The sequence below is a fragment of the Platalea leucorodia genome (assembly GCF_965183815.1).
Source record: "Platalea leucorodia genome assembly, chromosome: 1".
Taxonomy (NCBI): domain Eukaryota; kingdom Metazoa; phylum Chordata; class Aves; order Pelecaniformes; family Threskiornithidae; genus Platalea; species Platalea leucorodia.
In genome coordinates this window covers 64,545,412-64,571,104 of record NC_138823.1, presented here as the reverse complement: position 1 = coordinate 64,571,104, position 25,693 = coordinate 64,545,412, and the positions used below count along the sequence as shown (strand labels likewise).

Below are 25,693 nucleotides of genomic sequence, written 5' to 3'. Positions count from 1 at the left end.
AGTAAACCCACTTCTGTTTTACAACAGCTATAAAATCTATCAGTGTCTTAAAAGTGATTTTTAAAAAGAAAATAAATTAATATTGTGGATAATTTCTGGATTTGTTTTTAAACAAAATTTCAATTTCAAAACAAATCTTGAGAATATGGGACAGAATATCAAGAAACAGGCATAAAGCTCTTACAGAACAACACACAATGACATTTCAAAACAGATTTGATGATTTGTATAAAAATTAGAGCTTAAATGTGTAAATTGATATTTGAAGTGTAATCTAGCAAATTCAAGCCATAATTTTATGTGCAGATGCACATATCTTTTGGTTAGTTTGTGTGCATTAAAGGTATGCTGTTCAAGTGCAGTAATTTTTTTAAATTAAAGCAGGAGTATTCTCTAGATTCTTATTGTTTTAAAACATATAATGGTACTTCATAAGGTTTGTAAGGAATATAGTTGTATAGTTAAATATCTCCATCTATGACAGAGTCTACAGCAAAAAGGGAAAAGAAAGCCTGAAGATCTGGCTTTGTGGCATTTCTATACATCAATTCCTCAAATTATACAGTATTTCAAAGATAGAGAATAGAAAGTGCTACCACCTATCAATTATAGTATCATCCTTACTCGTGTAGAAGCTAACTTGTTCTGCCTTCCACCTCCACAGCCTCTCTTTTAGAAATGCAGCTTCTTTAAGCTCCCTACTGCCATTGACCCCATAAGGCAGTATATTAGTTGCCAAAGAAAGCTAAACAGAAATTAGTATTAGAACATTATATTATAAAAAGCATTAACTTTGAATTAGAAATCCAACTGGTAATCTTAATTTCACAGATGAGAAACAGACTTGATTTTTGTTCCCAGCCACAACCTAAAGGAACCCCACAGCTCCGTTCTTGGTGGGTTGTGGTGAAGGAGTTTCTGACTGGTCCTGCAAAGCAGCTGGAGTTGGTGTTTGTCTCTTTGCCAGTGATAAGACTTATTCTATTTCTATTCTGCTCAAAGAAGCAAAGGAGCTGGCTTTACTGTTACAAAGCAATATTAGAACACAAAAGACAGACAAATATGTTTAAGTTAAAAAAAAAAAAAAAAAAAAAATCAATCTCGTATGACACTTTCATACTCCTATCATCCTAAAGGGTCCTGTGTCATGTTGTGGATTCTCTGTGTGTGCAGCCAATGACCAATAAGTAATCAGTAACTGTGAACCAGACATAGAACAAATCTTATTTTGATAAGGGATGTTAGCCAGGGCACAGGAGTTATCCCCTCATTCCTCTAAAAATTTTCTCTAAAACCTTTAACTCTCATATGTCCAGCAGTCAGAAATAGATTGAAAAGAAGAAATGAAAACCCCTTAATTTAACTCTGATGTGAATACACAATTATCACCTAGGTCCCACCTTAACAGTGTTTCTTCCTGAAAGGAAAATATAGTATTGATCTTTTAGTGATGGGATTATGCAAACAATATTTCAATACACTTTTGTTGTGTAGCAGTTCTAGGCTAGCCTGGCAATATTTAGGTGACAACCAGTTATTTCCAATACTAATATGTTTGTACAGTACAAACATTACCTGTTTAGTGCAAGGGAATTTCTCCACTGTAAGAATGAATGTATAAAAAATAGATATCGTTAGTATACAACAGATTGAATACAGTTTTCCTATGTTACCAAGACAAGCAAGTTGAATAGTTTTAACTACAGCACGCTGCAATGAGCAATTCATTTACCTAGATATAGTCTTGAACAAGTAACATGAAAACTTTGGAAATTTTGGAAAATGTTAGTGATTCTACCAGTGTTATATATGTGTTATGTCTGTATATCTGTCTATTTAAAGCATTTTAATTTTTCGTATTATTTTAAGTGTGATTATTGTAGTAAAAATCCAACAGTGTCTGGATTTAAGCTCTGAGTTGAATATTCATTCACTTTAGTGAGAACTATGGTGAAATGTGATCAGTTTTCTGACCTATTTTGAAATTGGTATTCCGCCAACTGGCATTTTGTTTGCACATCCAGATATTATCCACCATATGCTGACATGACATGATGATTGGTTCCAAAATGAAGTGGAATACTTGGCAAATAGAAATATATGGTACAAATAATACACTGCCTCCAGTCAGGAAAGCAAGCAGTCATTTTGAGAAGACTGAGAGGTTTTAAAATGACTTGAGTGTACACACTGCATAGAGCTGAATGAAAGCTCTCTAGGTCATGTTTTTTTACAGGTATGAGGGTCTCAAAAAATTATGAGATCAGTTCCTTACAGAAGAAGATTAAAATCTGACACAGCAGTACTAATAGTAGTACTTCGATGGAAAATTAATTTGCATCTTAGGAAGAATTTGGCCCACATAGCTTCTTCCTCCTCTGGATTCCCTAACTCTTTCTTCTTGCCATCTGTTCTTTTTTCCCACTGCTCTGACTTGTCTTCCCGCCCAGTGATGTCTAAGTTATCTGCCTCTCCTGAGTTAAGATCACATTTCATTCAAGCTAAAGCCTAATTTTGTATTATTTCTCCTAACGTCTTGCCATTAAACTCTTGTTTTTCTCCTAACTGGATGCTCCCATTAAAGTTCTGCCTTCTATTCTGAACTGTAGAATCTACTAAAAAAAAAACAAAAAACAAACAAACAAAAAAACCCCCCAAAACGTGCTCCTAAATAGGAAACACCCCAACTTTTTTCTTTTAATTCCTGTTTCCAAAGCAATGTTTTTGTTTTGCATTCCTCCAGTGACATCCATGTGTGTGCTCTCTAACATAAACCGTCAAAACATACATGTAAGTTATTGATTGATCTCTGCTGTTCTATCTTTTAATGTTAAATACTGTCTGCTTTTTTGTAATGAAATCTAAGAATTTTTAAAGTGGTACATTGATTTGCCACTGTATTTCCAGAGGAATTTTGGTTTTCTGTTCTTGGAGGAATAGGGTGGGCAGAGGGACTTAATACAAATGTTAAAAAAATATTTCTCTATAAAAGTTCAACTAGATTTCAAAATGAGGCATCTAAATAGAACACACTTCTGATGTTTATGTATTGAACTGCAAGCTTTGCACCCCTTGTGAAAACCTGAAGAGGACTACGCCCATTTTAAAATCATGTTCTTCTTTAGAATAAATAACATAGCAGCTAACTTTCTTATTGCCATCATTTAAACATGCTCATGTAGAATAGAGTAGAATTTGTAAGCAAAGGGAAGAATAACCTTACCAGCATGCAAGTACGCCAGATCAGGATTTTCAATGTCTGGGTGTAGTTCTTTTAAGTGGTTACGAAATTCCACAGGGATATTGGTTCCATAGTCACATTTAGGACAGTTATACATTTTTACTCCTTCATGCTTTCCTGTATGTAAGATGTGTTTACGGATATTTTCAGCGCAGTTAGACCTAAAAAACAATGAAAAAAGAAATAGGTTATATAACAATTTATTCCCTACTAGTCATTCAAATAAAACCTAGTGTTATAACAGAAAATGAGTAGTCATTACTCATTTTTCCCTATCTGCCTAATTTCTGCATCCTCTTAGGTTTTGTATAAATGTTGTCCTTTGCACGAAGGCTCCCAAAGCTGTTTCAGGTTAACTGAGCAATACATCTGAACCAGAATAATTTAAAAATGAACAATTTTTTACATTTGTAAAAGCCTTATAATTTTTATTTTTCTTAATGGTAGTCAGTGATGGACAGAAATTAAGCAAAAGTCTTTAACTTAGCAAAACTGAAATACACAGATGCTTGTAACATTCCCAGTGGAGCTCACATGAACCTCTCCTACACAGTTCCTAGATTCCATAGGAGTTACTATGAAAGTTTTTTGTAAGGAAATTCCACCAACTCTCATCACTCCTTATGAACCGTTCCTAGAAAAGAGAATTGAGTTGTTCAAGTTTATACCTTTTTGAAAGTACACGCAGATTCTGGTTTATATCTTAAACACAGCTTTTGTGGAAGCAGTGGAGTTTTCATGCATAAAAGTCAGAATACATATAAAATTAATTTTATGCATTTCAAAATGTTCTAATGTTACTAACCATATTTCTGAAAAAAAAGTGAATAAAGATCTCATATTTCTTTTATCCAGAGATCCATGATATGACAGTAATTTTTAATTTCCAGTCTTTAAAATTTTTCCATCTCAAACCAAAATTATTTTCCATTAGAATTTCCTACTTACTCGAAGACTGTGACGAATCCCATATAAAATATACTGCTTCTTCATTTATTTCAATCAGAAATAACCATTATATTTAATCTTGAATCAAAATAACAGCCTATGTAGAAATTTTTTAGACTTTCTTAGTACTGTACACTATTGTCAAACTAAGAACAGTAATTCGGTTTAACTGAAAAAAGTACAAACACTCAAGTAAACTATATAAATACATCACACTTCACAAATATTCAAATAAGACAACAGTAGTATTTTGAGGAACCGATTGTTTACCTGTCACTGTTAGAAATACCACAGTAACAGGCACCTAAAAAAAAAAAAGGACCCCCAAAATAAACTGGAAGTAGCAGCTTGGAGTTCTGTTGGAGTGCTTGTCTCTCCCTTGGAGATGGTCATAGTAAAGCTGATATCTGCCTTACGGTGCTGCCAAAGCTCACCCTCTGTCATGTCCATCTGCTATATACCAGTATAATGATCAGGCTCCTGAGAATGTCAGAGAAGACACTTATGTTCACTGAAAAATATGGGGAATATTGGCCCTCAGCATCTTTCAGGATTCAGCCCTAAAAAAATTACAATGCTCTTAAATGTTGTTAAAATGAAACATGTATTTTATTAAAAAAAAAAAAAAAGGATAGTGTATACTGCAATGAAAGCAGGAGACGATCTGGTAACCTTCTATCATGGGTTATACTTTAAAGGGCAGTGGATTAAAGCAGAGCACACGAATCTGAAATAAAATATCTGTGTCCTTTTAGCTCAGCTCTCATACTATGTTAAGGAAAGATATAAAACTTTTTACTTTGAAATATTTCTGTGAAATATATAAAGGATCTGTGGAAACCTATGTAAGAGTTGTGAAGAAAACCCAGCCTGTTCAAGTCATAAAAGACCAGTTCTATCTCCTTTGATTTGTGAATTTGCTCCAGCCACTTTAAACAGAGCAATCCCAAAGTCTCATTTATTCAGTCATCAGTAAAAATCTGACTAAACATGCCAACATACTGATATATTCATCATGGGAAATAAAAACATATAAAATATAAAAATATGTTTTTCCGTGTGACGAGGCCAGAAAGGCTTAATCAGAACTGAGGAATATGAGATCACAAGGCATTACAAATGGCCTCTCGTATTGGGTTGCAATGCAGCAATTGCAATCATAAGGTAAACCATGAAGATAACAACTGGCAAATCCAAGCACTTTTGAAGCCAAGTAATACCTTTAAATATGACATGACAAAAATGTACTGCATATAAAATGTTTTTTTTAATTATTCAGTGTGCTTTGACTGTCTGTTTTATTAGGAGTCTTCTCCTGAGTACTGTACAAGTATGTTATTATATATCTGACACAAAAAACCCCCACACCAAAACTCTGTGTATGTGTGTAGTTACATCACTTCATCTCATATGACTAAACACAGAGGTCTGTGATTTTAAACAGCACTATTTTCATTAAAGCTATGCCATGATAAACATCTCACTAAAATATTATAGTGTTGCGATAGTGATGATAGTTAAACATTTGACAGGCTTTGTATTATAAAATACACTTCCAGGAGTTTATAAACTTTGAGATAAAGATTCCCTTTGTTCTGAAATTTGGCAACGTAGAGCCCAGCCCAAAAGAAACTGAGTAAAGTCTTTCTGTTTTTTGAGTTCCAGTCTGAATTACAAACAAATAAATGCAGCTTTTAAAAGGCTAGCCTGTGTTCCAGTACGGCTAAACCAGAGGTTTCTCAGTTAAATTACAATTACCATTCCTTAATGTAAGCATGCTTTCGTCCTTATGATCCATTTTCCATTTCAAAAATCAGATGTACATATTTCTGGCAATTTTTCCAGTCTCTGCAATAACAGGAAGGGCACTCATTAGAGAGACTTAATTAGTCTAAAGCTATAGTCTATGGGTTTGTATTCAATGCTGATCCAGAGAAGCACAACAGTAATTTTGTTTTTATTTCACGTCTTGCAGCGAGTCATATCAGACATGAAGAAAGATTTGAGACTCGATGCAAACCCCACAGCAATTCTCTTAAAGGGAAGTGGAAGGCCTGTACAGAGTTTTCAGTGTCCTATCAGTGCTATACACGGTTAAAGAGGAGATGGGACGTGTTCCTAAGGCACGTTGCAGATGAACAGGAAACGTGAGCTGAAAAGCTCAGCCCATACTTCCCAGGCAACAAGCCCGTACAACCTCCTCCGTCAAAGACTGATATATCGGGAAGGGCGTAGGCCTACTTTCCACTGCACACATCCAGGAAAGCCTCCACATTTCTGTAAAGGACAATGCTGTGAAGTAAGGGAGACGGATGGCAAGCTTCTCCTGAGAAATGCAGCTACTGATTAAGACGAAAGGAAAACCTCTTCTGGCCTAAGATAAAAAAGGGCTTTTATCTCGAATGTTCATCGCACAGCGATGAGTTCACGTTGCTATTCTAACTGCACATTTCACGTTGCCATTAGAAGTCTGTTCATACCAACCGGTTACCTGTCTTTCTTTTGGTGCTCTCAGTAAATTAAAGGTTGCTGCGTACTCAAGTATCGTGAACTGGAAATGACTTGTCAATTGTAAAATTGTACTTTAGTCACAGAACCACAGAATGGTTGAGGTTGGAAGGGACCTCTGGAGGTCGTCTGGTCCCACTCCCCCTGCTCAAGCAGGGCCACCTACAGCCAGTTGCCCAGGACCATTTTCAGGCAGCTTCTGAATGCCTCCAAGGATGGAGACTCCCCAGCCTCCCTGGGCAACCTGGGCCAGTGCTCAGTCACCCTCACAGTGGAAACGTGCTTCCTGATGTTCAGAGGGAACCTCCTGTGTTTCAGTTTGTGCCCATTGCCTCTGGGCCTGTCACTGGGCACTACTGAAAAAGAGCCTGGCTCTGTCGTCTTTGCACCCTCCCTTCAGGTATTTGTGCACATTGATGAGATCCCCCCCCCAAACCTTCTCTTCTCCAGGCTGAACAGTCCCAGCTCTCTCAGCCTCTCCTTATTTGAGAGACATGCTCCGGTGCCTTCGTCATCATAGTGCCCCTTTGCTGGACTCTCTTAAGTATGTCTATGTCTCTCTTGTACTAGGGAGACCAGAACTGGACACAGCCCACCAGGTGTGGCCTCACCAGTGCTAAGCAAAGGGGAAGGATCACCTCTCTTGACCTGCTGGCAGCAATCCTCCTAATGCAGCCCAGGATACAGTTAGCTTTCTTTGCTGCAAGGGCACATTGGTGGCCCATGCTCAACTCGGTGTCCACCAGGAACCCAGGTCCTTTTCTGCAAAGCTGCTTTGCAGCTGGTCAGCCCCCAGCATACAGTGGTGCATGGGGTTGTTCCTCCCCATGTGCAGGACTTGGCACTTCCCCTTGTTGAACTATATGAGGTTCCTGTCAGCTCATTTCTTCAGCCTGTTGAGGTCCCTCTGGATTGCAGCACAACCTTCCGGTGTATCAGCCACCCCTCCCAGTGTTGTGTCATCTGCAGACTTTCTGAGGGTACACTCTGCCCCGTCGCCCAGATCATTAATGAAGATGTTGAAAAGGACTGGACTCAATATTGACCCCTGGGGTACACTGCTAGTTACTGGCCTCCAACTAGACTTCATGCCACTGATCACCACCCTCTGGGCTCAGCTGCTCAACACCAACAATGTATCCAAAAAAGATTTAAGTTACTTTTGATATCATTATCACTCTGTAAGCAAATCTCAGAATACTGATAGCTACCTAGATAGGAACAGGATACCACAGCAAAAAAAGCTGGGTAGGTACTATAACAGTGAATAATACTCAGCTTCCAATGGCCATCTCCAGTGGCACCCTACCACAATGGGGCTCAAAGCTTCTCCTCAATGGGGCCTAAAGCAAACTTCCCTACTCCAAGGATGAAAACAAAACAGTTTATTCAAGTTTTCAGTGGTGACTGTGCTTGCACAGGCATCATCTATAGAGTGACAAGCAAGCTCAATGCCACATGCCACAACCCTCCGTGCCCTCGTCTGCTTCTTGGCAGCACTGATCCGCTTTGCTGGGAGAGTGGAATAAAGGGGAAGGTTAGGAGTAGCATAAAATGCCCAGACATTTTGTCACCATGAGAAGCTGTTGCCTTTGTTTACTTTGTCTTCCCTCTCCTATTTCCTCTCTCCTATCCTTCTCTCTCTCTCTCTCTCTCTCTCAGTTCTGTTACCAAAAATAGGGCATTGTGCTAAGAGCAAGAAACAGAGTGCCTGGTCTACAGAACAGTGGGAAACTACATGCTCCTAGTGCACGGGGCAAAAGTTCTCATAACTGCCTTCCTCCCTAAGCCAGAAAATGCTATTTTTCCTCTAGCCCCTAAAAGTAGCATCCCTCTGCCCCTATGAAGACATTTTCTCAGTTGCATTGGCAAGCTGTAGTGTGCCACTGACCAGATTCCTCAGCAAAACTAGGTCTACCCCATGGCAAATAGCAGCACTGTTCAGGGTCCTGGGATGGCAGAGCACAGATGTGCACTTTGCAGGAGGCAGAGGTGGGAGTTCAAAGTCACCAGCAGGGAAACACGGGAGGAACGACGAGCCTTGAAGCAAGTTTGTGCCAGGTGGGGAATTGCCAGCCTGAAGGTCCCCACAGTAAGTGCTGCCTGCGGTCGTTATTCCCCCATCATCTCTTCCTTCTCTCCCATCTTGCAGGGCTCAGCCAGCCAGCCAGTCTCACCAGCAAGCAGCACAAGCTGTAAGCGGGCAGGGATTCGGGCATCCCTTCCCCACGCAGAGGGGCTCAGCCCCAGCCTCGCAGCTGGATGCAGGGGGTCGCGCTCTGCCCTCCTCCCAGCCAGCAGCACTGGTTTAGACAGCCCATGTAAACAGCTGAATTCAGTAGCTAACTGCAGAGCTATTTACTCTCCTCATCTTTTACGTGGCCTTTTAAATAAACATCATGAAGTAAGAAAAATTCACAAAACATCTTCTGTTAATTCTAAATTTGCCTGTGCAGAATAGGAATGCTTCTATATTTTCTAAGGGTTTTGTATATGAGAATACATTAGCATTGTATTCAACAGCTAAATGAAATATAGTAGGAAGCAACCTATTTTTATTAAGATGTTTTACTAATAGGGAACCAAAATTAGAACACTCTTCCATTATGTGCCTGACATTTTCAGAAAGATGCTTACTGCAAGACATGGAAATGGAAGGTTTCAGAGGTGCAAATGAGGCAAAATGTTAATGCCCACTAAGTTTTAAAAATTTTAGCACCTTGTAGGGCTCTTATTTGCACAAAATAAACCTTTTTCAAAAGGTTTTCTCCAGTACATTAGGTACAAACAACCTCTTTCTGCAGAGAAATGAATATAACCTAAAGGACTTATGGCAGCTCCATGGATGTCACTATTTACAACATAAGAACAAACGCAGTGATACAGCCGACTGATTGAAAAGATTTCTGTTCGTCAGTATGAATCAAGTTCACTCTCATATGGAGAGCACTCTGAAGGTCTTCTGCAGTGTTTATACCCCGCTATGCAACCTGCAAGAAGTACACAGAAATTGGAGTATTTTGATTGAAAAATAGCAAAGTCCCCAGATACTCTCTTCCAGAAATAAAAGCAGTTATGATGAAAGCAAACTTCTCATGAAAGCAATATGTATCATCATAGATTCTTAACCTCTGTTATTCACCAAAAATTTGCAGGTGTTTCTTTCACAGAAAATGCCATCTAATTTGGAAAACTGTCTTTAAATCAAAACTGCAATAATGTAATTACACTAGAAAAGGAGAGCCACAGATTTTTAAAAATGCAAAGTCATATAGAACATTTAGCTTAACCTCATGGATTGCACAGTTCATAAAAAGTTTGCACAGTGATTCCTTCCTCAAACCCTAACTCTTTTTGGTACTAAACCGTGATTTTCAGAGACACACTGAAATCCGATGGACATCAACAGGCAACCCATTGTAATTGCAGGCAAATTACTCTACAGCTGATCACACTCACTTTTACAAACTCTCGTATTTCTCATATTCCTGCATCCAGCTAACAGCTAGTGTTACATTTCCAACACATCTTGCTCAGCTGAAGGATCCTCTGCTATCTGGACTTCTCGTGGATGAGCTATAGAGACCCAGTTCCTTTCACTTCACTTTGGGAAATCATCAGATTTTTCCTAAACTCTTTCCAATTGTAAACATTTGTTTAACCTTTGAGTACTACGGCGCATTTCACGCCAGTGCTGCATACAAGGATGCCATGACTTCCCCCGTGCCCAGCGTTCTCCACTTCCAGCCAGGAGCGCTGGGAGCTCCTGAGTACTCCTCAAAGCACCCAGAGCTCCTGTTCACTCATTTATATGCAGGAACCTTTCAGGTTTTTTTTCAGCGTTACTGCTTCCCTTCTAGCCTGCCTTTCTTACTTGCATTAAACTGTATGAAAACTAGCATTCAGTAGAGTGACAGTAAACAACCTAATGGGCAATATTTTCTTGACAGGAAAGAAACAAATACCTCAATCTGTGGTAATTACATTATATGAACAGGCTTATTCAATCAAAATCTTCACAATGACAGTCACTCTGCCCAACTTCTACTAAGCAAAAACCAGACAAACAAACCCCCCAAAAATTATTCCCAGCATACTCAAGATTTACCTACATTTCTGTTTTTAAAATAAACTGATTGCCAGTTAACTCAAACTAGCTACAACTTTATACACATTCTGCATACACCGCTAGCACTCAGTTCAGACCACAAGTTTAAAACTTGAAGTATTGGCTTACCTCCTCAGTGCTACGGGTCAATACAGTATTGCACAAGAAATAATAAAAATACATTCTGAAATGTGTTACAAACTAACATTATAAAACTGTAATTATTATTACACATTAACACACATATATAACATATATATGTGCATATGTATATGAGACATGGTACATTTTCTTAGTCTTCCTATTACTAGCATGCACCTGGGTTACTTTTTCCTTGCTCTTTTCCTTTAAGAGCAAAATTTCTACCTTTTATTTAGGTTTTAAATGACTGGGGGAACAATCACATGAATAAAAGTGCTGGCGCTCTGCAACCGACCTCAATTATCAAGTGACTTATGATATTATTGCCAGAATTAGCTGCATACAGCTCCATGGGAACTCAGGAGGTCAACCACGATGTCCCCAGCGCCAGCTCAGTTCTGCCTGTGTCACTGCTGGCAGACATCTCTCTATGCTGTTCATAAAGTCCTCTGCTGGACAGTGGCAACAAGCTGCTGGGGGACAGCAATGTCTTTACCACTAGAGCTGTTTCTACAGTGAACGCCTGCCCACAGCTGATGCCTTTCAACCGTACCAAGCTAAGATGACTGAAATACACATCCACAGTGTCATAAAAACGCATACCCTACAATCTGGTGGCCACATGTATTGCCATGTTTTACATGTACTGCCATGTATTGCACGCATTGCCACTCAGAAAATATGAAGTAGCCCATAGAAGAGAGTACACTACATTTACATGTTGTAATGAGATTTTATGATACAGTCAGTTTCACAAAGAAAATAATAAAAATGTATTTGGGATTTATTCTGACAGTATTATAGTAACACCCAGGGATAATAATCGTAATGTTTTCTGCTTTTCTACATTTATAGCTTTGCATTTTTTTCTATAATGATCTATTTGTTATGACATACAGTATGTGTGACAGATGTCCAATGCTGGCTGCTAAAAAGTAGCAGAGCCCTGTAGGGAAGCAGCAAAAACTTGTGCGTCAGCACTGAAAATGATGGAAGATTGATAATTACTGCTTGTGTCTCAGCTCCATTCAGCAGACTAGCATGTCCAAATTGTAATCTGGACACAGATCTACCATTATATTTACAAGGTACTGGAATAAAAATTCCCAATTTCAAATAATTGATCATTACAAATACATGTGATTACGATAGCCAAAATGCACACTTTTAAAGGCAAATTCAGGGTAATTGGAGATCCTGAAGGGAAATAAGAAGTAATGTACTCTAGTCTTGTTTACCTCTGAGGAATCTGTAAAGCCGGTTACAACCCTGCACAGCGAACAACAACCAAAGTATAAAACCAGCGCTGGCATCTAGATCTATACTCATGAATTTTCAGTCAGAATATTTTTCTTAAAAAAAGAAAAAAAAAATGTTTAGTTCACAACACACTTCACAACATAAAGAAAACCTGATTTTTGCAGAAAAAAAAAAAAATAAAAAAATCTTTGATTCCAAGGAAGTAATGGCTTCCTGCCTTAAATGCTTCCATTAATTCTGCTTTCTACAGGAAGAGAAAGAAATAACGAGGAACCTTTTAGACAGAAACCCGCAAATTACATCCGAACTACTAGACTTGGGAGGAGCAGGTGGAAAGGGTGCAGAAAGGCAGGGAGATGCGCCTCAGCTCTCGACCTGTGCTGTGGTCCCCACCGCCCCCAGAGGTGCCGGGCAAAGCTGGGATGCTCAGCTCCTGAGTCTGCCAAGTAGCTCTTTGGAGAGAGCTGCAGTGTTTCCGTCTACTGACTAGAGAAAAAAAAAAAAAAAAAGCAAAACCAAAAAAAAGCATTTTTTCACAGGACTGATCTGCTACTGAAAACTGGCCATAACATTTGCTAGGACTCCTGGCTTCCGCCTCGCTGCAGGCAGAGTGGGCTCTGTAATGGCCTGGCTCAAGGGCCCTCTGGATCCGCCTGCCTGCAGCGTGAGGGATGCAGAGGTCTGCTGTGCACCGTGCACTGCTGCACCGTGTCAGCCAAGGTTTAAGTGGCAGAAATAGCAGGTGGAGTTCATCTATTTCACAGTAACTGAGAATAATCACTCCATTGTTCATGGGCTTCCTCCCTCCCCCTTTCCTTTCTTGTTGGAGCAGATGGCATAAGAGAGAAGTTGGTCTGAGAAACAGCATCTCTGCAGTGGTGTAAGGATGGAGACCGGGCTTTAAGTATCATAGGCCCTGATTTAGCAAGGTACTTACGCACTTGTGCAGCTTAAGTACAAGCAGCCCCATTGACTTCAGAAGAATGACTCACAAGCTTAAATTTATGTACATGATCAAACACCTTGCTGAAACGAGGCCATGGAAAGCATCCATTTTTAAAAAAAGCTAGGATGAATTTAATTGAAGACACAATTTTCCTTTCAACATCAATTTTTTCCCTATTGTACTTCTTTTAATGACCGCATAAAGTAACTGAACAATTCTGTAGAGTCTGTTTGTATATCCTCAGGAACCCATAAAGTATTTTCACAAATATAAAAGTGCAGATGGAGCCTAAGAAAGGGTGTGGAGTCTATAGGCTGCACAAGATGAAACCGGACTCCTAATGTTGCTGGAGTCAGAAATGATAGCTACAGACCCTAAAGGCTGCCTGTCAATCTCAGATGCAGATGGCACTTCTTCCAACTGGCCTTTGTGTCAGTTCCTTCAGCCATTTTAGTGACAACACGACTCCCTAGAGGGCAGATCCTGTTGCTTTGCAGCTTGGATTCATACCCAGGGCACGGTGGTCTGTATGATCTCTGCTCAAAGTAGGTTTTTTTTTTTAATGCTAATACATTGCTGCTTCTTGCCCTATCCCAGCCCCAACCCCCCCATGCAAAAAGAGATGGTAATTTTCTTCTTCATTTCAAATGTTCCAATTTATCAATGGAATAAGTATTAATTGTCTGAAAGATTCACTTTTGTTATGCATGCCAAAAGTATATATAAAATCCCTGCTAATAAAATTTGCAGATGACACTGTAATTGGTAGCATGATTAATAATGATGACACTGCAGTCATACAGAGCAAGCACAACTGTTTCACAAGCTAGGCCTGTTCAATCAAAACGTGTACACATACAACCACACGTTAGGTCTCACACCTTTGCACAACGCATGCAAGTAACTTACAGAACACGATAATGCTGTGAAAAGCTGTGACGCTGAAAATAATTTAGGGATTAGTGGACCAGCGGTTTAATGTGAGCTTCCAGTGTGATGCTATAAGCAGAAAGGTCCCATGTCATCGTTAGATGTATAAGCAAGGAAGCAGCAAGCAAACGTAAGGATGTAATGTTCTTTTATGACACTGGAGAAATTAATTCCAGAATATCTACTTCCTGTATTACTGCCTACATTTTAAAAAGGAAACAAACAGCCAAAAAATTATTATAAATAGAAATATAAGTTAAGGTGAAAAAAACTCCAAACATTTAAATTAAAAAACCTCTGTTTTGCTTATTACATTTGAGCTTGGGGCATGAGTAACTTAACAGGGAATAAATGTGTGATTAAGGGGCACCTTAGAGAAAACCAGCAACAAAACCAAAACCAATGACTACAAGTTATAGTCAAATTCAAATGAGAAATAAAGCACCATTTCTTCAGCACTTACAGCAATTAACCTTTCACACATGAGGAGTGGGTTCTCCAACTTTGGATTTTTTCAGATCAAACCTGAATGTCTTTCTAGATGATAAAATTTAGTCAAACGCATGAGGCTCAGCACAGAGCAAACTGGAAAAAAAAACTATGCAGTTTGTTTTATGTAGAAGGTCAGACTAGCTGAGCTTAAGGCTTTTTCTGGGCTCAAAGTCTACAAGAAGTACAGTTTAAGTCTGAAAAATGTCATTGTGAGGTCAGACATTTATTGTGTTTCCATGATGTCATGGAAATTTGTTCAGTCTGCAAATTAAAATATATTCTTCCTGGCTGTCAATACTGCAAAACCATCTTAGGTTCTGAAAGTCAAATTTGGTTCTTTAGTTGGAGGTATGATTGATTATCTGATCTAAAATCTGCCTTGAAAGTATATATCGGAGAAACATCATTCTCCTCAGATTATGTCCTCATAATGCCATTGTCTGCACAAATATAAGTAAATGCAGCATTTGGCTCTGTACTTTGAGCTTACTTCACAGTCATCATTCACCCCAGGAAAACTGGTTTTAAGAGTAGGGAGCAAGCAAAACTTAATTTTTGTTCCTACAAGAGTACATTTGCCTACAAGGACGCCCTGCTGCTCAGTAAGAAATTGCAGCTTTCATGTAGCTAGGTTTTCACAGTAGACCTACACATCAAGTTCAATGTGCTCACCAAGAGATACTGAAATGGAATAGTGTTGAATGAAAGCACTGAACTATGTATTTGACTTACCTAGTATACCTCGTACATATGTGCAGAGTAAAACGTGTAAGATAGTTTCTAGCACTTCTCGTTCAGACTATTCAAAGTCCCAGATAAGCTGTCTTGTAAAAGTATTACCTTAAAATTGGACCACCCAGAACAAATAAATTATTACTGTTCTTTCAGCTATACACAATTATGTCTAAACATTAGACACAGTAGTTTAACTAGATGAGAAATCAGGGTAGCACTGTAAATCTATTGATTGAGAAGAATAGGAACTGCCTGAATGGTATTGCTTCAAAAAGCTGACCTAGTACCCAAGAAGAAAAAAAAAATTAAACACCAGGGAAAAGCCTTCTGAATGCCAATGAAATTCTGTCATATTGAGGAATTTTATAGACCAATGCCAAATAAACTATCCTATGATCATGTATGCAAAGGTTTTGTCTTAAAGAAAAAAACCCCACATAAAAATAAAACCCATCACATTACATGAAAATAAACTTCTTTCATTTCGTATAGATGGTGTTATGGACTTGCCTTTTTTCCTCACAGAGGGTTAACATGAAAAGAGGCAAAAATGGTAAAATATGAAACTTGTTCTTTGGCTTCATCTTTCACATCCCTGTATCATACTACAGCAGAAACTAATGAACTTGCTCATCTTTGAAAGGCCTTTTGCATGCTTCTTCCTTCACCCTTAACTCTGATCCTTGTGGATCTTCCCTTATCTGTGTGCCAATTTTACTGGTATAATATGTGCACTTTTATTAGTTGTGTTCTGATGATTTCTACTGAGAGATACTTAAAGCTTATACAGGTCAAAAACTATTTTATCACTTCTGAAGAAAACTAATAGGGCAGAGTCACTGAATTATAAGAGAGAGAGACCACTGAATTTATTTAATAATCCATGTCCATTTCACAAAAATGGCCTGTGTAATCCTTTTAAAAATAATAACCTGCTCATTTCAGACCTTGCACAATGCTTCTCTTTGTCCCTTGTAAGTCTCTCAAATGTCTTATTTTAAAGGAATATATAGTACTCCCGGAAGACATTTTCCCATTTCTATTCTCTTCAACTCCTGTGAGCCCTTGTTCTGTGTGATAAGGCAATCTCCTTCGGGATCTGAGCTGTGTAGTTTCGCACCACGAGTGACAAGGACTCGACTTGAATAACTGCTGTGCGCAGGTTGTAATTATGTCAGCTGGAGTGTTGAACAAGGGGACTGATTAATGTGAGCCCCAGCCCAGGCACAGTCCCTATCAAAACCTTCGTGCAGGCCAGCAGTGGGGATGGGTTAAAGCAGAAAGACAAAACATGCTGTATCGTCCATGATAGATGAATTGCTCCAACAGTCTTCAGGCAGATGTTCCAGGACAGTATAATATACAATTACTCTGCCTTATCACCTTCCCAGGGACAATAAAGCTTCCTCCTTCTATAGCTCATGTGAGTGAAGGCAAAATTAGTTTTACTTTTACAACACTGACTCACTTATCATGTTGCCTTGATTGTGCTTTTACAGCTAAAGAAAACATATATTCCACTCTTAAACTAAAAAAAAAAAAAACAAAAACAAAAAACACACCACCAAAAAACCTCCTGCACTCCTCACCTTTTATATAAAACCAAACGATTCCTTAGAATCTGTTTTGCATCATAGTAATAAAGTCCTTAAAGGGCTAATTCAGTACGTTGTTCTAGAGAATGCAACTAACTTTAGAACAACTGGACCTATTCGTAGGTTTAATGTTATATGTATGTATACAAAGGTACATTACTGAATCAAGTCAGAATGTATAGATAATAAAAAATACGCAGGTTTTGTACGAAAGATGCCTATGTGAATAACATGCCCTTAGTGACTATTTTAACTAAGCACTCATTCTAAAAATACCACAGTACTTTTGTAAAACAATTCTTTGAGAAGTCATTAATCCACATACCTCTTTAAAGGCCACAAGTTTACTGTGTAACTGTTATAAACAATCCAAGTATTTTCCAAAAAGTAAACATGAATTAAGTAAATAATAGAAATTTAGGAAGAAAACTATATATATGTATTTGTTGCCTTTTTGTTATCAGAAGTATACAGATTTCTTTTACTGCTGGAATTAGCCTGTATGTTCCAAGGCTATTTCCAAGAGTTTTCAGAAGAGCAGAAGAATATAGCTCATAATATCCTGATATCCTTTCTTTCTAATTACTGGATGGTTATAGACCATTCTTTAAAGCTGTGCTTTAAAGAAAAAAGTCTAAAGAGTTCTACTTACATTCCAAGATGCATTGCTTTCAGTGCTACCGTTTCTTCAGCCCTATAACAATAACATGATCTCAAAAAGCAAAACAAAAAAAAATGCACCCAAAAATGCATTCCGAGAGGCACATATTTGAAGGTCAGGTTTAGAAACAAAACCAGACTAAAACAGCAACGGCTGATCCTGATGACACTTAAGACTGCACATGTATTTGAAAAATTCTATACATACACATTTAGTTCTCATGAAAGGTATTGGATTACTAGTCCTAGAAATGAGAGATGAGATTTTCTAAGGAGACTATGGGAATTCGGCACTGACATTGCACTTCAAGTGAATGCAGGCTCCCAGCTGTTCAAGCTTCTTTGAGGCTTTAGCCATTAAACATCATCACAGACTTGGCAACAGTAGGGTTTCACCATAAGGGTACAGGCTTTCCTATACTCCTATGATGAAACGCAATCCTACATTTATGATGCAAAAACTGGCTCCAAGAAAGCTGGTATGTTCCCACTGCACAGCATAATGACTTCAGAGGATAGCATGACAGGATGATGTTACGCCACTCACCGCATGGAGGAACAACAGAAAAATCAGACTTGGCCTCAGAAAAATTACAATCTAATCGCTGAAAAGAACATGACAATCAGAAAACAGGCAAAAAGAGGAGCGATAGCTTTGGGAGACATGGTATCCGTAAAACAGGGTAGAAATAAGCTTCTGTCTTGTTTAGGTGCACTGTTGGGCACGGCAGTACTAGAAGGCAACCTAGTCTGTTCTCCAGAACCATTCACATTCCCGGTACAATATACAAATAGGTCTCAATATTTGCTTAAATTAGATATCTACTTTTTCCAAAGAAAGTGTAGGTAGCCAAAATGAAACATCAGGAGCTCCCATCTGCTCAGGAAAAGGAAGCACTGGCATCCCTAACTTTCTAGAAATTAAAGCACTATTCTAGAAAGTAGAGCTCCTGAGTTTTGGGCTGCCCTTCTCTTGAGGAGGGTTGAATCCAGTTCTCCTGTGTCCCAGGAAAGTGTATTAGCTGGCGTGAAATATCCTGCCCACACCCTTTCCCTTGAAACTCTGCCAGTTGACAGTGAGGAACTGCCAGAAGCAGATCTAATCCGTTTTCAGAATTGTTCTTCTGTTTTCAGTTATGTTCCCCATATAACTTGCCTAAAAAAATCCAAACAACAGGCTCCCAAGCCCGTGCTTTGTGCCCTCTCAGCTGAGAATCCTAAACAATAACTAGAATCAGGCTGCAGACAGCACTGTCATTATTAATTAAGTGAATCCTGACTAATTTTCAGACCTCTAACACATACCCAAGAACACAGGAACAGGAGCCTGTTCACCTAAAAGGTGTACCAAAGTCTTGAGGCAGGTATACCCATCTCCCCAGGACAAAGACTTCTGAGTATGCCTCAGTGATTCCACTTCATTGTGGAAGAACTTGCAAACTCAGTAGAGAGGGAAGTGAAAAACAGAAACTCCTAAAGGAGTTGCTGCTTTTGGATTTAGATGGGTTTTGGCATGATTTAGGTGATCGGGATCCTCTCTGCAAAGTTGAGTGGAAACTAGAAGTATCTGGGTACTTGATCCCACAATCTACTTGCTTAGTTTAACTTTTTTACTGTTCAGGATACAAAGTCTTGTGAAAGGTGTTGCCAACTCCCTGGCTTTCCATTTCTCTCTTAAGACACAAGTACTTCATGACAGACAGAGAATCATGGCTTCACTGAGGACACAGAGGTGATGTGATTAACAGCAGTGGGGCCAGGACTTTAAACACTGCCTTTATTTTTGTTTTATAGCATCAACCCTATGACAGTAGACGCTATCCAGCCAGTGAGAGCTGGCTCCCAACTGAGCTACGGAACAGAGATGCGTAGATGGAGAAGGGCTTAGTTATCAACCGTTCTGTTACAGTACTCCTGCCATGCTACTGGTGAACTGAAACTAAAAATGGGTACTTCAGGGCAGGAAAAGAAAATAAAGATTCCCCTGATATTATGTTGTACTCTTCTGAGGGAAAAGAGATCCAAATATAAAGAAGGAAGCCAGGAACAGATGTGGGTGGACAAGAACTCAGCTAAAACAAAAGAATGCTATATCTGCCTTTCAGAATACACTTCTGCAACCTATGGCACTAACAGAGCTAGCACCACCCAATACTGTATACTCATCTCTCCCCTCTTGCACCACCACCAGGCAGCACACAGCAGTTCCCAAAAGCTGCACTCACCGGCCTTGACTGGGCTGATTGCCTGACTTGACGTTGCTGCATTTATTTAAACAGAATGGATAGTAGCCACCTGCTTTGCCCTTGCAAGGGCTCAGATTTAGGTCTTCCCTCTCTGGTCTGACACAAACTTGAACAAATCTGGTACAAATTCCTTTATCTTTGAAACCTTTCTTCTACTTGAAAGTATTTTTATTGCTCCTCAAAATGACTACATTTTAGCATACAAAAATCAATCAGCTAAATACCGTATAAGATGACTGTGCTATAATTTATTAGTGCTGATCAAAATCTTAAAGGCTGAATAATTAAAATTCAAATTAAACTGTGATGAAAGTCATATTTAGTCACCTAAATGAAGAGGCTGAATTCCAAATAGGTACAGAGCCACTGGACCCCATGCGAGATGAGAATCCATGGATGCTCAGTATCACTAAAAACCACATACAAAGAACTTAGTATTTGTTCAAACTTTGCTTCTTTTCCTCATGTAAATACATCTATCTAGACCTATGCATTATGTCACAGTTCATCAGTAAATGACCTAAAGAAAACAGAAGAAATGCTAAAGAAAGCACTTGTCAAATAATCTCGCCATATAATGGGAAGTTTCTTCCTATTCATTGACTGAATAAGAAATGTCAGCGCTCTCAATCTCAGACGTACAAATCTCTTTCAAATAATCTCTTTTCTAAAGAAAAAGATAGATAGCTGGATGTGTTCTCCTTAACTTTAAAAATACCTTTCAACTTTTAAAATGACCTGTCCTGACAACTTGCAACAAACAGTTAATTTGGGACCCAAAAACATTGATACGTGAGCACTGTAACAACTGAAGCATGATTTCATATGGATTCTTGCCCTGTTCACTAAGTCTCCCAATGCACTAACAGCAGTTCCCCAACATGTCCTTCAAGATACTCCCATCACGCAAGAAAAACCAGCCATGCTGGTTGGCGAGCCTGGAACAATAAACTAGCTGGTTGTAAGAGAGATGAATGCATGAGAGCTGAATTTTGCCTGTTTGTTCCTCGCTGATTTCTTTTTCCCCTCTCCTCTCCTCATCCACTTCTTTCAGGAAACATGTAGGAACTTATATTATCTCAGCAACTACTATGGGGTGTCAGTTTTGACTGAAACTGCCCAACAGCTTCAAAAGTTATTAAAGAAACTGACAGAAGAGGGATGGATGGGCTCATGCAAGTCTCAGAATAAGTTAGGGACATCAGGCTAAAAATCAATCCTCATCAACTGATTTATAAAAATTGCCTTTTAGAACTAAAGACACATCTCTTTCCTGAAAAAAAAAAAAACAACAAAAAACAAAACAAACAAATTGCTAATGGCTTTTTATATGTTAAAATACCCATAGCAGATATCTCCAAAATTTGCTAATGGAAATGGTTCTCTGTATTTTAGCAAGCACTTGTTAACAACAAGATGTATGAAATACCACATTTTTCTAATGAAAAATCATCAGAACGTAATAATTCATTTTGATAATCACAATACCTTCTACAGCTTCAAAATTATTATAAGTACTGCTTGCCCTGTAGACTGTGCATGCAAAATTTCAACAGAAGTGTTTTGAGGAAGCTCAGTATGGGAAGACGTTCCACATGGCATTTCTAGCATAACAAATTATGTCCTCGACTACAGTTGTTAGAGAGAATCCATAATTATCCTGAACAGGGATTGAAGGAGAGTGGACTGAAGTTACAAATATAAAGCTATAAATACTATATTTTAAGGGGTACCAGCAATATCACAATGAACTAGTAGGATGATGTTCATGTAGTTTATGATGTCACTAGAACCACTCGATGTATTTATAGGATTATAACACAAATAATTTTACAGTATTATGAACTGCAGAGTTTCTAGTTGTGCGGTTTTTAAAGGAGAACATCACTCAAAACATAAAAAGATAGCAATGCTGAAGAACATCAGAAGAAGTGTTACTTTAAAGAATTATTTAAAAATACGCATATGTGTGTATGGACCTATATTCTAGGAATCATGGCGAGCTGGGCAGTTTGCCTAAGTGGAAGGAAAACCAAACCAGAACTGGACGGGAGGTCAGCTGGCCTGAGGTACAGAGCAACCCGCAGCTGTGCTGCCAACCCTGGGAGCACCAGGGAGATAGGGGCAGTCTTTGAGAGCCAAAAGTCACTTTGCAACCTCCTCTTTACTTCAGGAAGAATAATCAATTTGCTCTCAGGCTATGAACAGCAGCAGCTATTTCCTATCCCTCTCAGTTCCCACTACCTCCCTATTTCAGTTCATGTACAGAAGGAGATGGGGAAATATCAAGGAATGTTTCCACTCCAATCCTCCGGCCCACTGGGGTGGGAGAAAGGAGAACAGCGTTGCACCAGCTTGTTTCTCTCGGCACACTAAGCCTCAGCATGCATAACCTGTGAGGGGAAGATGAAGAGTGCTGTACAGACCTCATCTTTTCTCTGAGGATGTAAAATGAGAAGCAATAGCTTTGACCCAAGGCATCTAAGAATGCAGAACACCCTTTTTCATATATATTTTGGATTCTGTTTTTTTTCCCTTAATTATTTTTCCATTATTAAAAGAACACACTTAAAAAGAAATTAAAGCACAAAATTCAGGTACATGTAGTATGCAACAGGTTAAAGAAAAAAGCTAAAGAAACAAATGTAATATAATAAACAAATTCAATGAATGCTACTACCACCACTTTTAACTTTTTTAACAGACAGGAAGGAAACTGGAAAGTAAAATGCTAACTGACCACCACCTGGCATGTGCAAATATCTTTGAGATTTTTTTTTTAGTGTTTTTTTTTTAAAAACAAAACAAAACAAACAAACAAAAAAAAAACACAACAAAAAAACCGAACAATGATAACACCAGAGCAACACTCCATCACTTGCAATAACAAAACGGAGGGCTTTATATGCTGGCTTTTATAAAGCAAGTCCCTAAGAAGTCTCAGCAATATCTACATCTGCTATTCAGATCTAAACAGGCCTAGCAAAACCACAAAGACAATCCCAGTCAGGGACAAAATAGTTGTAATGAGCAACTTAATAAGTTACTTGGACTACAGGCTCCTCTCCAGACTGTCTCTTTGTAAGTAAAGCCTCAGGTGAAATACATCCCTGATCTGTGACTTATGAGCATAAAGTAGAGTATCATACAACAGAGCCTGCAAAATGGTTTTAGGGAAGGTGAGCTGTTGTATACCAAATGGCTTGTCCTCCCTACGCCACATTTTCCTACGGGGAACGCAACACCTTCTCCCAGCAGCTCAGGAAAGAGAAAAGGCAACTGATGGTATGGAGAGCTGCAAGGCACGTGCAAACCTTGAGACAAGCTCTCCTTGTTCCTGCCAAGGCTTTTACTGGCCTAACCTAAGCAGCAGCTTTGAACTCATGGGTTCTGAAGCAACATCCCGGGAACTCTGAGCTCCCAAACCTCTGATGCCTCTGTCTCCAAAGCAGATTGTCTAGAAAGCTGAAGATCTCAGAGATGGGCTTTCAGTCCCTAGGGATTCCTCACCACACTGGGGAGAGGGTGGCCAGGAGCACCAGCCCCCCAGACCCAAGGTGCCGACTCTGCCTCAGAGCCTCAGTCCCACCATATTGTATGGTGGCCCCTGGAAAACCCCCTCCAGCCCCACTGCAAAGGTGCAGGCCTGGCGCATCGAGCCCACGACTTCCACTTTGCAGGCAGGAAGCCTCGTGGTGGAGGCAGAGGCTTTGGTACCTGCGTTCCCAATGTGCCCCAACCTACTGCTCCAGGGGAATTTGGGCAGAAGCTGTCACAGAGACAAGGGCAACTCTGCTGGCATGTGCAAACAATTTTATCTAGCTTCAATAAATCAGGAGTTTCTAACAAAGCCATATTTATTTGGAAGATTGCTCACCAATTCTAATGCATTAGAAGTATCTAAGTAGTAGTAGTAGTAGTTTCCTCAAACAGAAAAGCTCAGTTTTTTCCTCTTCTTTCTTTCCTTCCTTTACTTTCTTTTCAGCATTTCTTTTCTTTTCTCATTTTCATCAGCCTTTAAAGGGAAAAAAACCTTTCCCTTTCTCCCCCTTGCACTAGGCTACACCTCTTTCTGGAACTGCTTCAGAACTGAATTTGCTTTCCGTCACTTCCCAACATTTTAACCTGTTTCGTACATCATGTATGAAGGAGGAAGAAGTAAGGTTGTCACAAAGACAGCATTAATACAGAAACTTTTTTACATGGTAGTAGCCGTATTGCCTGGAGAATAAACCACATGTAGCACAACAGGCTAGTGTCCATTAATTTCATCTTGAAGGCCTGTAACACTACCAAAATATTTTCAGATTGCTAACTACCAGCCAGGTAGGTAGCAATAATAATTCCTTGTAGATCTGACCACCCCTAAAGATAGCTTTGGACCTTTTATAATGACTGGATTGGGGATTAAGGAATGGTAAAAGAACAAAACATTTATTTTTTTATTCTGTGTTAACACGCAAGAGCAAAGAAAAAATATATAGTCGCTTTAGCCTTTTCTTTAAACTATGTTTTACCTAAAATGTAATATTAATTAAGCTATGATGCCTATGATTATTTTTAGATCAAATTATTCCAACAAATGAAAGTTTATTTGTAGACATAAAAGATCTTCACTGTACATTTTTATCAGAAGCACTGTAAGAACAGGAAATTACAAGTCTTTTTTGTTACTAAAAGCTATATTAAGACCATAGCCTTGCCATTCATCTTAAGGTTAGTACTAAAATTTTATTTACTATCAAAATACAACCTACTTAAGATTATTTTTGTTTGAAATATATGCTGGTGTTCCAGATTTATAAACATTAATTAACTATGTATTAAATAAAAATATAGATATATTTATTATAACATATTTATGCTCCTTAAGAAAGAGGAATAGATAAGACAGTGATGATCGCATGTGATAGGGAAAAGGAAGTGTGAGGACAGGGAGAAGATAAAATGTGATAATAGGAGACATTAGTTATATTAATCTGTCCATTGCATGAAGTGGTCTTATTCATATTTCCTAAACACCAAATACTTCAGGTTTTGGGTTAACTGTGTTGGACTCTGATTCAAAAAAAAAAAAAAAAAAAAAAAAAAAAAAGAGCATCAGTACAGCAGGGGAGAGGCTGCATAACAAGAAAAGTTTAAGGACAAAGCCCAAATTGAACAGCAAGGGGGAGACAGTAACTACTGAAAGAAATCAGGAACCTGAGAATGTTTTTGCAGAACTTAAATCAAAGTATGAACCAACTGATAAGAGTGCTGAGCTAGGATCACCACAGGCTGCAACAGAGAGAAGCTGCCAGAAGTTAAAACTATATAGGAATTTTTACATTGCTACCAAAATGGCTGCATGTCTCAGTAACATTAAACTCAGTGATCACCCCTGAGAAATTTAGCATGGCATTTAGGATTAAACACATCACTTAAAAGTTGTTCTTCAAAGGACTCAATCCAAAATGAGGCTAGATTAGTATTATCAATGCTTGCAATTGCATCACTGGTTTAAAGATACTTGGGCAGATCCTTGAAGTCCCAACTCTGGTGGTTCAGTGTTAGCATGAGAATCACAGATTCATCAAATTAAAAAGGCAATTTTTAATTCCTTTTACTTAGAGCGGCCACAGGAAAAAAATTAGAAAACAAGGAAAAAAAAAAAAAGAAATATGAAAAAAGCAACGAAAGAAGCGTGAGTTACCAATGCTCACGGAATTACTGATGGATTTCCATATTGTAAGGAGTAAGTATTATTCATTAAAATAAACAAAAATCTGTAGTACACTTCTACCAAGTAGAGTGCATTTAGTGCATTTACTATGGTATTAATTAAAAATAGGGAAAGCAAAGGACTACTCAAAGTCACTACACTATTGTATGCTGTTCAAAAGC

At 38.7% G+C, this 25,693-nt stretch overlaps 1 protein-coding gene across 1 annotated transcript in view; it reads right to left on the bottom strand.

The window, feature by feature from the left end:
• ZNF407 (zinc finger protein 407) overlaps positions 1-25,693 on the bottom strand; it is a gene marked incomplete at its 5' end in the record, with an annotated part of 353,220 nt that overhangs the window by 100,194 nt on the left and 227,333 nt on the right. Inside the window, one exon of the mRNA XM_082329092.1 lies at positions 3,224-3,402. Coding sequence (XP_082185218.1) covers positions 3,224-3,402 — 179 coding nt within the window. The remainder of the gene's footprint in view (positions 1-3,223; positions 3,403-25,693) is intronic.